At 41.0% G+C, this 15,307-nt stretch overlaps 1 protein-coding gene across 1 annotated transcript in view; it reads right to left on the reverse strand.

Annotated features, from left to right (window-relative positions):
- Positions 1 to 9,619: 9,619 nt before the first annotated feature.
- Positions 9,620 to 15,307, reverse strand: part of LOC131678894 (REPTOR-binding partner) — a 28,596-nt gene continuing 22,908 nt past the window's right edge. The window contains exons 2-3 of the mRNA XM_058959318.1: positions 10,578 to 10,659; positions 9,620 to 10,483 (exon numbers count right to left, since the gene is read on the reverse strand). Of these exons, the coding sequence (XP_058815301.1) occupies positions 10,269 to 10,483; positions 10,578 to 10,659 (297 nt within the window). The 3' untranslated portion in view covers positions 9,620 to 10,268. The remainder of the gene's footprint in view (positions 10,484 to 10,577; positions 10,660 to 15,307) is intronic.

Raw genomic sequence — 15,307 nt, forward strand, 5'->3', positions numbered from 1 at the left:
CTAAATATTAAAACTGTCCAAAAGTTTACTGTCATACGTGTATATACACAGGAATCGGGAATCAGAATATATTGGCTCAAATAACACGTTGCCCGTATGTAGTCGGGCATTTGTGCCTTGCCGTGTCTTCTTGCCATTGCCCGGATCGGAAAGAATGAAGAAAGAGAAGGGAGGAAGTAGAATTAGAAGGGTGGGAAAAATAGCAGCACAGAAACAAACAGCATGTAAGTTAAACTCACAAGTAGTTCAAATCGCCTGCGAGAGAGCCTAAAGCTCTTTACCGCATTGAATTAGAAACATTAGTACGTCTTTGAGTTTCAGTCGGCTATGTAAGGACAGCACAAAACTCAAAATCGCAATTGCGCTACTGCTGGGCAGTTGCATATCAGATGATATGAGGTTCCGATGTCGGATTAACAAAAATTGCATGAAAATGACTCAGCGCTCTGAATAGTTACCATGTGATTTACAGTGGCCGGTTCAAGCCCTGGTCAGCATGCCGCAGTGAAGTTTTGTATAAGGTAGGAGATTTTACGAATGCACTTGGCACGGTTGTTCTAGAGACGCCTTTGTTTCACGGCACATTTGTAGATTTCTCCAATAATTGTAGTGTTCGGAAGAAGCCCAGGACCGTTGTTTACTCTTACCTAACTCGTCGAAATTGGCAGCGTGGGCTCAGGACCACCTTTGTAACTATAGTCATTTGGGTCCGTCGAAAATTAGTAGGTACATTGCAAATTCACTATGTTGATATCAAATTTTGTCAAACAGATTAATTTCTTTGAAGAACTGAATTATTATTTTCCCTCTTTCCTGGTCGTCTGCCAGGGCTTCTCGCATGTTCGCCATTAGTCCTGTTCGCATTCGCTCTTCGTTAAGTGCAGCACAGTTAACGATGATATGTTTCACTGATAAAATGTCGTCGCAGAATTGGCATCGGGGTGCTTCGGTTTTCTCGAGCAAATAGCCATGTGTAAGAGCTGTGTGACCTATTCGTAATCTGGATAGTTTCACACTCTTGTCGGTTTTCTCCTATTGCCTGTGTAAAAGGTTTACCGGTATTTTTAATTTCACGTAGTTTGTTGTGCTTCTCTTGTTCCCAGCTACGTTGTCACCTCCAATATATGCGGTTCTTTAAAGCGGTTTTGAATTCCTTAGTGTCAACGAAATCGTAGTCCATTCGAGCGGCTTTTATACCGATGTGACTTGGGACCCAGCATACGATCACCTCAGTACCTTTTTTCCTTGCCCGCGCATACAGCACGCCAACTTCGTCCTTCCACCTGCTGGTTGTTTTTCGCATTTCTAAAGATGATAGTACGCTCATGGAGTCAGTACATATGACGTCAGCTCCAACCTGCTGCTGGTTAACCACCCATCCTTCACTGCCAGACTTTCGGCGGTGAATATGCTACGCATGTGGTGTATCCTTTTTTTGATTACCAGGCCCCTGAAACTACGCTATACCCAAAGGCACAAATCCCCGACTATGTACGGGGAACGTGCCATTTGAGCCAATATATTTTGATTCCTGATTCCGCTATACCCACACCTGTCCTCAGTCTTCGATCCATCTGTGTAGATGTACTGGTGGATTCGGTATTTCATACTCTTCAACTTTTTGAATAGTAGTCGTAATTCAGCCCGATTCGCACCTTGTTTCACGTTCGTGAACAGGCTCTTGTCTGTCGGTATCTTCTTCTATTCCCAAGGTGCAGTGCTTGGACGCGTAACTATTTTTAGCTTTGGTATGCTGATTTGAAGATCTTGCAGAACGTTATTTCCCCGGACTCTCGTTGAATTTACTTCTTTAGCCCTGCTCGTCCCCCAGAGCTCTCCACTATCCAGCGTTTCTTCACTAGATGAGAGGCGATTCTCACTTACTTGTCCATCATCGTTGTTGCTCTCATTTTCCCCAACATTGTCCAGGGCTCGTCTCCGTGCCGCAAAAATCGCAGTTCTCTGTTCCAGGAGCGTGCGTATGTGTCTGTGTGATAGCAGGCTGCTTATCGGACTTGTTTGAAATGCTCCTACTATCGCTCTTAGTCCTGTGTTGTGGATCATCTCTAACCTTTTCAGGGAAGCTTCGCTCATTCCAGAAATCACCGGTGCAGCGTATAGCATTTTTCCAGCACTGTAGCCCGGTACAGTTTCAGTAGCGTTTTTCTATCTCCACCCCAGTTTTTAGCAGCTACACTGCGGATGAACTGGATCCTTTGCTGACAGTTGGCTCTCACATCCTCTACGTATTTTCGGAACTGTAGGCTTTGGTCGAAAATCACTCCTAGGCACCTGTGGCTGTTTTCTCGGGGGATAAGTGTACCGTTCAGTAGTAATGTGTTCGGGTTGCATGGTTTACGAGAACGCAGGTTCCTAAAGATAACTGTTGCGCTTTTTTCAGCAGATATTTTGAACCCGGTTTCCGCTTCCCATTTCTCGACCGTTTTCAAAGCGATTTGCAGCTGGTGCTCGGCAGCTTTTGCGTTCTCTCCACTGGCAATTAGGACTATGTCGTCGGCATGTATAAGGCACTTTACATTTGGAGGCAGATATTGAGTAATAGTGTCGATTGCAATCAGGAACATGATTACGCTTAACACCGATCCCTGGCAAAGTCCTGTTTCCATAACTTTTTCGTTGGACAACACTCCATTCGCTAGGACTCTAAAGGTCCTGACGCTTAACATTTCTTCCAGAAACCTTAGCGTCTCGCCTCCAATACTCCACTCGTTTAGCCTCTGAAGGATGAGCCTCCTCCAGGTTGTATCATAGGCTTTGGAGACGTCCAGGAAAACTACTTGGGTATACTGGTTTTTTGACGTACGCTTTTCTGATTTCATCCTCCATTTCCGCTAGATGAGCAACAGTGGTTCGACCTTTCCTGAATGCGTACTGGTGAGAATTGAGCAACTTTCTGGATTCAAGCAGATGAACTAGGCGGTTGTTTATCATTCGCTCGAACACCTTGCCCATACAGCTGTGAAGATATACGGGTCTATAGCTTCGAGGGTTGGTGCGCTCACCTTTCCCCTTGTAAATCGGCACCACTATCGAATTGGTCCACTCAGTAGGAAAAATCGATTTTGACCACAACCGGTTGTATGCGTCGAGGAGTTGCAATTTGCAGTCTGGTGGTATATTACGGATCATCGCATAGTGAACATCGTCAGGACCTGGTAAGGACCCGCGTAGTCCTTCCTGCGCTTCTTCCAGCTCGTGGAGCTTGTAGGCTTGGTTGCATTCAGCTTCTGGTTAGTTTGGGATGTTCAGGCAATTAACTTCGCTGTGTTTCTTTCGTTCCAGGAATTCCGACTCAAACGCTGCGTTACTTGATGTTTCTTCGAAAGAGTTTCCCAAAAGTTCTGCAATTGCTGTATCCTCGGTGGCGGTATGTCCAATCAGCGTTATGGCGTAGATACGGTCGCTTTTTCTTTTTCCCTGTATCTGACGGTATTTGCTCCACATGTCCTTGGTAGGGGTTTGAGCGTTGAAACTATTAGCCGTCTTTTCCCAGCACGCTTTCTTTGCTTTTTGGACTGCCTCTCTGGAGGAGGTTCTAGCCATACGATATGCTTTGGAAAGCTCTTCTTTTGCATCAGCTTGGTCGTTGAACGATTTCAATTTTCTTAAAGCCTTTTTCCTGGCTTAAATCCTGGAAGCTATGTCATCATTCCATTAATGAACGCATTTCTTCCCACTGTGGCCTTTTGTTTTTGCAATAGATTCCATAGCAGATTTGAGTATCTGAGACGTGATTTCGTCGATTTGATCTGCGGTGTCTTCTTTCCGTTCGAAATTTACCAGGGATTGGTACAATTCCCAATTGGCCTCTTCAATTTTCAATTTTGCTTGCGTCTTTTGTCTCGGTAGCTCTCCAGGCAAGGTAATGATCATTGGTATCACTACCGCGAGAGTCGTCGTATGTTGACCAGTCCAACAGTCCTGCTAGATCCATCGAACAGCAGGCAATATCGATACAAGATAAAGTACCCGTGGCGTGGTTGAGGTGGGTGGGTTCGCCTGTGTTCAGCACAGTTAAATCCCTCTGCTCTACGAAGTCCACTATAATCTGTCCACGTGCACTAATGTAGGTGGACCCCAAAAAGGGGGGTGGCCATTCAGGTCGCCGACTAGTAAGAGAGGGTTATCGCTGTGTGTGGTTAGTTCAGTCAGCTCATCACAGGTGACTTCTTCGCTGGGTGGGAGGTAGACGTTCATGATGGTCAAGTTCAAGGGTTGACCTACCTTGATAGTTATGGCCTCTAATCGAGTATTGATTTCTATTTCCTCGCTGTCGTATCCGTTTTTGACGGCTGTGATTACTCCGCCAGTGGCTCGTCTGCCCCCTTGTCGCTCACGGTGGTACACTTTATAACCGTTTATTCTGGGTACATTGTTGGAGGAGCACATGGTCTCTTGAAGACAGATGACTACAGGGTCCCTTTCGTCGATCATTATTTCCAGTTCTGCTTTGCTCGTGTTTAGTCCCTGGGTGTTCCAAGAGATTACTGACAGTGGTTGTGTTGTTTTTCTGAAAGTTTTCTCGCTGCGATTGGCAGAACGTCCGAGTGACAGTATGAGCACAGGTTGGGGTATAGCGTCCTCGCCCCCGTCCTCTGGATAGAAACTTGATTGCAGCTTGAAAATCGGAGCAGAAGTTTATAACTTTACCGGACAAGCTCTTTTGAAGGGCCAATTGCACAATTGGCACATAATCGCGAAGATTTCTATTTGGAATACAGTATTTACCTAGCGAGTAAGGCTGTTCCAATCTCATTTCACGACAGTAGACACCAGCACGTCTTTTCGTCAGAGAACCGTCAGTGTAACAGGCCAACTGCGTTTGGTGTTGTTGTTGATTGATTGTATATTGTCTTCAATTAAAAATGCGACATCGCACGGACTAAAAACTATAATCTAACTATAAACTAATTATTTTTAATTTGAGAGACTCTTTACTTATACTAAAATCAAAAAGTGGAAAAAGGTTGTTGAAGAGCTGGCAGCAAACATCCAGTGGATTATTCTGGCCGTACGATATGTTGAGCGCCGGAAAAAATCATTTCCCCAGAAAGATCTACCTGGAACGTTGAAGTCAAGCTTTACTAAGAAAGCAGGGGAATCTATGTTATCTGTAAGCAAGTCGAAGATGAAGAGTAGTTGCGCAAAGATTCGCCTATTTCGCAGCGTAGGGAAATTGATGAGAGCGCAGCGATCTTCGTATGGAGGTAGTTGTAATCGATTTTGCCAGGGCAGCCGGCCAACGGCAAACCTGATGAAGTTCTTTCGTACCGGTTCAAGACAATTAATGTGGACGGTGTGATACGGGGCCCAAAACGGTAACTCCATATTCCAGAATACTGCGTACCAGTGCGATGTATAGAGATTTTAGACAGTAAAGATCAGTGAAATCACGAGTGTTGCGCTTGATGAGTCTAAGTATAGCGTAGGATTTAGCTATGACAGAAGAAACATGTGCGATAAACCGTAGTTTACAGTCGAGAGTGATACATATATCCTGACGGATGCGACTCGATTTACATGAGCATAACACAACAAGTATTCGAACACAATGGGGATTGTACTCGTGCGAAAGTGCTGCATTTCTGAATGTTCCCACCCATGCCACTTCTGTCACACCAATCCATAACCCTTTCGAAGTCCATTTGCAAAGTGCAACAGTCAACCCTAGTATTTATAACACGGTACATTTACATACATGACTGTAGTCGACGACAATTCACTGCAGAGGTCGTTCACGAGCAGTACAAAAAGAAGAGGTCCAAGAGGAACTTGAGCAACACCCGATGTGATGTGGAAGGGATCCGATAGTGTAGTTCCAAGTCGCACCGAGGCGCTACGGTTCGCAAGGTACGAGGAGATACAATTAGTCCGGCAAACACTCGTCTCGAGAGGGAATCTTCACATGGAATGTCCTGTAAGGAAAACTACATGTGAGCGTAATATCGCTGGGAGCAAGAATTTCGTCCCCCCCCCCCCGGGTAACTATTTGTGACCACAGTCGAGTATCAATGTTAGCAAGATTGACATGGTTACAGTAGCTTGCAGTCTATATGTAAGGGATGGTGCTTCTTGTTTAAAATGTATGTGTAATGGTTTGGTATTTAGAAGGGTCTCAGCGCCTACATACCAATGCCGAACGTATGATTCCATCTGAAAGATTCCTAGTTTCATCTTCATTTCCTTACGGTTAAATTGCTAAATATGTACCGAATAGAGTTTGAATTTCTATTTTCAAATTACATGTTTAGACTTTTAAAGTTGACATCAAACACCAGAACAAAACTTTGGCGACCTCAAAAAGTCATTGATTACGTTGATGTTTAAACTGCTGCCGAGTAAGACTTTACATAAAAACAGGGTGATTATTTATGCTCTATTACCTTGCGGTAGACTTGGGTGGAATGCCCATCTCTTATCAGCAGAAAGCAAAAGATTCTTCACATTTCCTTGCGATTATGTCCATATGGACCTACCTAGTCCTAGTTTTTCGTTCTAAGATTATAGCTGATTCGCTCTGGAATACCTATCCTCCTTTCAGTTTCAAAGCTTTTAAAATTTGCCGAAAATAGCCAGCAAAATCGATACAGTTTTCATTAAAGTATTGGTCTGATTTCAATTTTATTCTCTATTCAGTAAACATATTTTCCCGTGATCGATTTTTAGGTTCTTTAGACGGGACTACATAGTATATATACCTGCATTAAGGGTAGAGATTGTAAGCGTAGTCAACAATGAGACTTTGACAAGCGAGGATTTGTTGAAGCACGGGATTGGCTGTTTTAAAAACTTCAGACTTCAATTGGTGAAAATTCTTGAGTACAAGCGTCTGGATGATTCGTTAACATACACCCAATTAAATTATTTTTTAGATGACCTTCGCTGTATCCGCTTTGCCAAGCTATATCCTCTTGCGCAAGATGTTTGTGCCGCAGGTGTTATGAACTACCTTAAAGCTGAAAACACACGAGGCGGCAGGACACACGCCACAAAAAATATTCACTATGGATCACACGGTAACTTGGAGATGGCCGAACCGATTTTATCAAACTTAGAAAAAAGATACGACGTGGCTACATTCCGGTTCCGAAATTGCGGGTTGAAGAGTGCGACTACGCATGATATTCCCATATAAATCGGAATCAGCATGTTAACTAAAAGATGCAAAACTTCATAAAATGTATTCTAAATTGCTTGGATTTATAGCTTCAGCTCACTGATGCCCAATCAAACCCATATTGATCTCTTTGGACATCTCTGCGGTACCGGAAGCGTAGGGAAAGTGGTTAAGTTCCTGAATTGAATTTACATCTGTTTCTCCGAAATGTCTGATTCGATGTTCACAAATTTAGTCTCAAATGAAAGCTAGAGTATCCCTATTAACTGCTATTAAAGTTCATTTGAATTAGAGTTCTGGTTCCTGAGTTACAGGAATTTAATTTGAACGAAATATTTGTTCCGGAGTTATGGGTAAATGAGTCCGATCACACGTGGCATTCTCATATAAACCTTTATGCCTTTCTCCGATAGAAAGGCTATGCAATCACTCTGAAAATCGACTTTTTAACAGAGGCCCAGAGAGCCGGTACTCTTTTACCATTCGCCTCACTTCGTCGAGCTCGGCAAATGTATGTGTACGTATGCGTGTGTATGTTTGCATGTATGTGACTAACAATCGCCCATCAGTTACACGAAGATGACCGAACCGATTTTCTCAATCTTAGTCTCAAATGAAAGGTTGAACTTAATTCTGTGACTACCCCAAATGTCCCTTCAACTCCCCCCCCCCCCTTCCCGACGCTCATCAAACCCCTCAGACCCCTCTCCAAAACACTCCCCTCAGACACCGCACATCCCTACAGACCCATAACTCTCTCATTCCCATCTCCTTCACTCAACAGACATACCACAATAAGCTGTGGGTGGTACTAGAGCCGTAGCATGGCCTTCTAGTGCCCTAGGCGGAGTCTCAGTCTTGTGCTCCTTGCGGCATTTGTCCAACCAATCTAACCGCAAAGTAATTCCATCAAATTGAAGCACAAAAACACAATAGTTCCGGAAAATTTTAAGTATGAGTTCGATGCAGATTTGTCTCTAATTTGTCTCTAATATCACTCAAAAGCGTTTAAAGGAAATCATCCTACCATCGGCTTGGGGTCAACGTCATATTGGCAAATTTCGCATTGAATCCGCTTCTGTCTCTTTCTAATCTCCTTTTTGTCTCCTAGGTCCGAAGCGGATCAATCGACTATTAATTGAAACGGTAAACATACTAGCAGTATTAGTCCTTACTAGCGACTACTTTTCCTACAACTGTGCTGTTTCATCTCTATCGTATAACATAATTCGATTATCCCTGTTCTAGTCAATATACGTATTCATTACATTATGCACTAGGCAAACCCTTAGTTTTTCTATTATTATTATCCTGAGTAGCTATACCAGTGAAGGTATTTTAGGATTTCGCAAAAAAAACTGCCCATGAAGGCATTAAAAAATATTTATCCACTATTCCCCATAAAGTTTGCTCGAACCGAATGTCCGCCTGGTTCGACTCGAATAGACCACACCGACCCGAAAGGGTTGCTTATTATTTCTGAGAGCCGGTGTGCTTGGTCGAGTTTAATAATCATAAGAACAAGTCATGAATAATTAACTATCTCTTAGGTGCTAGTTCTGCACTCCTTTCCTGAACTAGCCACATACCTACGATCAAAAAAATCGACAACTAGTAGGATCCACATGTCCCCCACCCAAGCGAATTGATCAACTTGCAAGTAGGAGCACATATCTACCAACCAACCAAGAAGACTTCCGAATCAATGAGAATGGACCATACCAGTCGAAGGCCACAGGCCCAGCGCCATCTCGTACAGTTCCTGAAATTAAGCATTTTGTTAGTTCTACTTACAGATTTCATTTCAATGGTAGTTTCATTCTCTCATGTTAAACTCGCTTGCCGCTGCTCATCTCTTCCGGCATATCGACGCCGTCGGTCGACCGTCTCATAGAAAGGATCTCTATCGGATCCTCAATTTCCGTCGGAACTCGTATGTCAGACGCTCAAGGAGTTCTACTGGCTCAAATATCAACTATCTGAAGCGAAAAAGACATTATTTACCACATTAAAAATAAGTCCCTATGCTTATAACTAACTAAGGCTGTCTGTCGATTCTAACGCAGAAACGCTAGTGATGTGAATATCAAGAATACGTCAGACAACCTCAATTGACCCCCCTCGACACCCGCTTGGCGTTACCAAGCCGTAACGCGAGTGGCGGCGTGAAATCTGCCGAATAGGAGTGAAAAACAGGTTACAGCAACATCTGATGCTGCTCCAAATGTATGTGATATCCAAGACTGACGTGGATAGTTCTATCCAGCCTAGTTTGCATACCTTACATAACTAGACTCACTGTTCTCCATTCACCCACAACTATCAAAATACCATAACTTTGAGATAATAAAATCATTGCTTCAAGTCTTTTCCCATTTTTTCTCGCAAAAAGGTAGCACCTTACATGAGATTTACGTATCAGAGTCTGCCCTTCCGACTGTTGCTTTCAGAATAATCACGTGCGAATAAAACCAAAACAAATTCTTGTTCCACGTTGTAGTTTTATTGGTACTTCTTAAAATATGTATTACAAAAATAGATGCTTGTTTTAATCTATATGCCACCATTTGAAGTATATAACTGTTGGTTTACTGGAAACAATTAAATTCATGAGCTGTTCATTGTTAGTTATGCTTATTGTGCGATCGATTCCACAAAGAATGTTAAAACCAGCATATGCACTTTGCAAACCAGTGCTATGGTACTACATTTGTAGCATTGAGTGTTTCATTCACTAGTGATCAGCGTAGTGACAGCCCAGCTCTATCGCAAAAACACATGTATCATATCCTATTGTATATTTGGGTTGGTTGTACTTAGTATTACCATTCGATGAGGTTAATGTATATCGTTCAAGATATTGTGTTTTTTTTTGTAGTTTTCTTCGTTTTACAATATTTTTTGTTACTTTTTAATCACATATTTATGTTGAAACCTAAAACGCATAACCAAACTACTCTAATTTACGATACAACTAAAACAAACTTATGCGGTTTCCGCCAAACACCAATAAAAGCAAAACGTTACAACCGATAGAATCTAAGCTGAACTAATTCGTCTTTCCGAAATAAATAGTACGCAACTCATACAAATCAAAAACAAAACGACGAAAATCAAGTAAGGCGTGAGATTACTCCTGCTTCAGGGCACCCAGTTCCTCGAGTAGCTCCTGCAAACCCTCGGGGAAACGACCGGCATCGACCTCCAGTGCCCAGTAGTGAAGTTTCTCCAGCTCGCGGCGTAACTCGTACACGGCCTTCTCGCGATCACTGACTAGCTCCTCCAGATACTGATAGCGCAGCTTTTTGCGAGCTCTGCACTCCCGGGCACTCTGTCTGCTGCGTTCTGTGGGGGGAAAGGGAAGAGGGGGTAGTACATAACCTTTAGTTCGTTTGATTGGGGTTATGCAATCGCTTCAGAGCCAGAGGTATAAACTTACCGAGCTTTGCCTTCATATCGACCCGCTCCGTTGATGCTTTGCGGCCTGGTTTACGTCCCCGCTTGCCGCTTTCCTTTCTTTCCTGATGAGTCCGAGAAAGAACAAGAAAAAAAAAACAATTGTTAATGGTAGTGAACGAAGTAGGTGCTCCACGCCCGTCGCCCGGTACAGGTGAACGGTACCATTAGTAACTGCAGCGGAAATATGCCTACATGATGCATAGTTGCTGCGCAATTTGCGCTATGTTCCGCGTTATTTGAACGAATATATGTAACATGTGAGTTGGAACGTTTGTGGCCTGACTACTTTCTTCAGGCATGGAAAGAAATTGATTATACATGACTGCATTGTTAAACAACGCTGAATGGGTGAAACAATACGCGCATTTAAATAACGATCAAACAAATAAAAAACAATTATACGACAAGTCGTTATACAATGTCTACCTGTCATAGCCAATCATTTAATTTTCAACCCATTTAAGAGGTCCTTCTTTGTGTGGGAAAATTGAGGGAAGTTTTTTAAATTTTTTATACGTTTGTACCAATGATAAAAAATACTTGTTCTCAAAAACAGATTTAAAGCCGTAACTTACAAAATAAAAAAAACACGTGAATAAAAAAACCAATGGTGAGCAACAAGGTACTTGCAGTAATGAAAGCATGAGCGAAGACAAATGGTTTTATACCTAAGTGACCATAAGCATTAAACCATTGCACTATATTGGCTATATATTTGCACTAATGTTGCATTAAAACTCTATTACAGCATTAATAATGCAATAAAACTTTATATTAGGATCAATAATGCATAAACGCACAGCCGAAATATAGCATTATCACTTGATCTATATGCGTATATAAAGCTGATATAACGCGTACATGCTTCGAGGATCTTTAAAGCATGTAGTGCCATTATAAAGCAAATAGAAAGCCGATATAATGCTATTGTAATGCTGTGGGTTTATTTGTTATGTAACTCTTCTTGAAGATTATATTCGGCATATTCCATTTCAATCGAACATATGCAATATAGTCCAGGCAGCAAACGCAGCGCACTTACCATGAAGGTCGAGGCAAGGTGCGTCAGTTCGAGACTTACTAAAGGTAATTTTCGTAAAACATTCATATCATGTCAGAACGAAAACCCATTAAGGATATCCATTACAATGCATTAGAAGAGAGTCAATTACGGTTTTAAACAGAACATTTTATTTTAATTTGTTTTCTTTTTGCTTATCATACCGAAAGGATACATAAGAAATGGTTTTAAAACCATGGCGAACAATGACAGTCAGCTGAAGCTTTTTAATAGCATTAGTAGTGCCAATAAAAGGCTGTCAAATTTGACATTCGTGCGCTGGTGCTATATAATAGCATTAGTACTGCAGAAACGAGCTGTCAATCTGTGTATAAATCTGTGTAAACATTTAAATGAAAATACGTTGAAAACCACCATCGCATACAGGTTTGCATGCGTGAGTCACCATTGTATCCAAGTTTGCATACAAGTCCCGTATAGCGATTGCTGGCCGATCGAAGCGCCGACCAGTGGCAAGTCGCTACTTGCTGTTGTCATTTCAAAGCGACAGTTTAATTTCTTACACAAGTTGAAAACTTTACTTGTATGTCAGCTCTCAGTGGTAATAGCACTATAATTCGCCTTTTCTGGCATAATACTAGCATTATATCAGTATTTAGAGCTTCGCGGTTCTATAAGACTGCTTTATATGTGGATCTAAAGCAGATATTAGGCTACGTTATAATGCTTATTGGTTACATAGGTAGTCTTTCCTATAACATTAAAAAATTGAAATTCTGTGAACTGACATAATTAAAGTAAAAATCATTTTTAACACCAAACATCGCAGTTATTATGCAGGAATTTCGCCAGCTTATGAAATTTGAGTTCAAACCACCATTCGATGAAAGTAGGCAAAGACGAACACCTCAAGAGAGTGGTTTGTTTTACAAGAACGAACTAATAAATTTTTAGCTTAAATCGATAGATCTAAGCATAAACTACAAAAAAAACCAAAGCCAATTAAAAGTAATTTCTTAAATCTACTTGGTTTCATCGTTTTCGTGCGATTTAAAGTAGAATTCCAATGTTTCAATACAGGAGTTTTCAAAATTTACTGCTGCAATAGGTTTTCCAGTTTTTGAAAGCAAATAACTATCGTACTGACCGAAATGGCTAGATTTTTGCGCTATCTGACTAAAATATACGCAGCAATTTTGTACCTTAGTCGTTATAGTTGTTTTTACAAATTTGCATCACCAACTTATAGGGTCCAGAGTATTTTTTTTTCAAAATCGAGCTAATGTTATTGTCCAAAATTGCGTTTTTTTTTTCAAAAAACTTTTCACCTGACACTTTTCACTGTAACTCAATAAACAGTAATAAGAAGAGTTGCCAGGCTCCTAACAAGTAGATTCAGAAAGATTGGAACACTTCTCACTTCATATTCCTGCGTTATGAACGCAACGATTGTTGCCACCGCCTTATAAAGGGTTAAAGATCGCACTGCCTGCCTTCCACGAATCCTGGATCAATACATATTCTTGTATCCAACATCGTGGAACTTATAAAAGTATTGTTGAGTCGGTGGCCTTCCATTAAGTAGGAATCGTTCTAATATTTCCTATCTTATTCCAAGTATCATTGAAGGTGGTTGTACCCGAATATTATGCCACTATTTTTGACTTCGTTGGTTCTGAGGCCGCCCTACATATTAGATAAGAGAAAAAAACCGTCTTGGGCTTCATCCGAGCACCGCAATTATTGGAGAACGTGTTGCCAAACAAAGACGTTTCCAGAACAACCGTGCCCAGTGATTTCGAAAAACCTCTTACACTTTTCGAAACAATACTGTGGCAGGCTGACCACGACCTTAACTGGCCACTGCAAAGTCAATTTTTACATGACTACTATTCAGCGTGCTGAGTCATTTTCATGTGATCTTTGTGAATCCGACGACGGAACCTCGTATCGCGCGATATGGAACTGGCCAGCAGAGACACGATTGCGATTTCAGGTAAATAGCTGTCCTTACATAGACGAAGCTGTTTTTGGGAGACCGAAACTACTTCCCATCCGATCAAGGAAATGATGAGATGACACGGCAAGGCACAAATCCCCGACTACATAAAGGAACGTGCCTCAAACCAGTGAATATATTCTGATTCCTGATTTTAGATTTGATGATATAAAATTGACAATGCACAGTGGTCCAGAAAGCGAATTTAGCAGAAATTTAAATTTTTTACTAAAACTAAAAACTTTGTCTTATTGTCATTGGGAATGTTTTCACAGTTTGTGTGGTTGTAATTTTACCAAGATAAAAAAAATTACTTTTTACTCATTTTAGATAGAGCCATACCTCTTTCAATGAAATTGTAGAACGACAAATTTTAGAAAAGTTTGTTGAAGACATGTATGCTCTATCATACTTTTCATTTCATAGGAACTTTTAAATCAAGGATTAGACGTTTCTTAGTGTTTCTTAGAAAAACTGTTTTATTCATATAACTTTCGCGGTATTGATTTAAAACTGAAGTAGTCTTCAGATAACGTTAAGACTATTTTCATTCGTACCGTAACTCTCAGACAGTTCGAGTGTTTTTATTTCTGTGCGGTGTGCGATTCGATGCTTAGTGTCTTCTTTTCACTGTCACATTCTTCAGAATTTTGTTCGTCCGTGAGGATTAAACAATAGCCAGCTAGCTACAACGGCACGTCGCACAGTGGCGGGTCTTCAAACAAAAGTCGGACAAAACCTCAAATGTTACCTAATTTGGCTGAAAATCACAATTTAAGCTAATTTTGAGGTGCTGAGCTCATTTTTGATGTCAAAAGTCGTAAAATATTAAATGCATTTTTCCATACAGTGTCATTGAACCTTTCTTATAACTATGATCCCGTTTTCATGATAGATTTTCCGTTACTGTTCACCAATGTCAGCAATATCATAAAAAATGAAGAATACTACTTTAAATCCATTGTATAACATATTGGTTTACTGTAGATTGTCTAACTATTTTAAACAAAACACCATGCGCCTCCATATCAGCAACAAAGCTTCAAAACCTTCTTAAAACTTTTTGCGCACCTAGGCGCAGTACGAGACCATGATATTCGAAAAGTAGAGGTAATTTCCCATAGAATGTATACTATGTGACCGTTCCGAAATGATTCCGAAATTTGTTCAGAATACATTAGTGAAAAAAGTATTTTTGATCTGACCACCTCAAACATATTTAAACTAAAAAGTCATAGTTCCAAGCAAATTTACCAAATGTATTTTATTCACTAACCAAGTTTTTTCGTTCCTCTACACAATGAAACTAGTTGTGCTAAAATCGAACGAAAATCAAACGAGCAACATGCATTTGAAGTGAACAGAGCAATGGTGGTTTCGGAAATGAAAATCAATAAAAAGTCCGGACTTTGTTACGTTTAAACTCATGTTAAAAATCGTGTTCTTATCCAATGATCATAAAATTTTGAATATACATCATTCAATATATGAGAAATTTAGAAAAAATATAAAATATCAATATTTCAAAAATAAATTTTTGAGGTTTTGGCCAGCCTCCAGCCACTGTGCGTCGTTGGAAACCAGCTTAAAACTAAGTTATCTTTCTTACCACATTTATTGCTTCCTCCCGTCTGCGCGGACGCTGACCCCGTACATTGACGTTTTCGATGGTTCCCTCTCCGTATGATCA

This window comes from Topomyia yanbarensis, chromosome 2 (assembly GCF_030247195.1).
Source record: "Topomyia yanbarensis strain Yona2022 chromosome 2, ASM3024719v1, whole genome shotgun sequence".
NCBI lineage: Eukaryota > Metazoa > Arthropoda > Insecta > Diptera > Culicidae > Topomyia > Topomyia yanbarensis.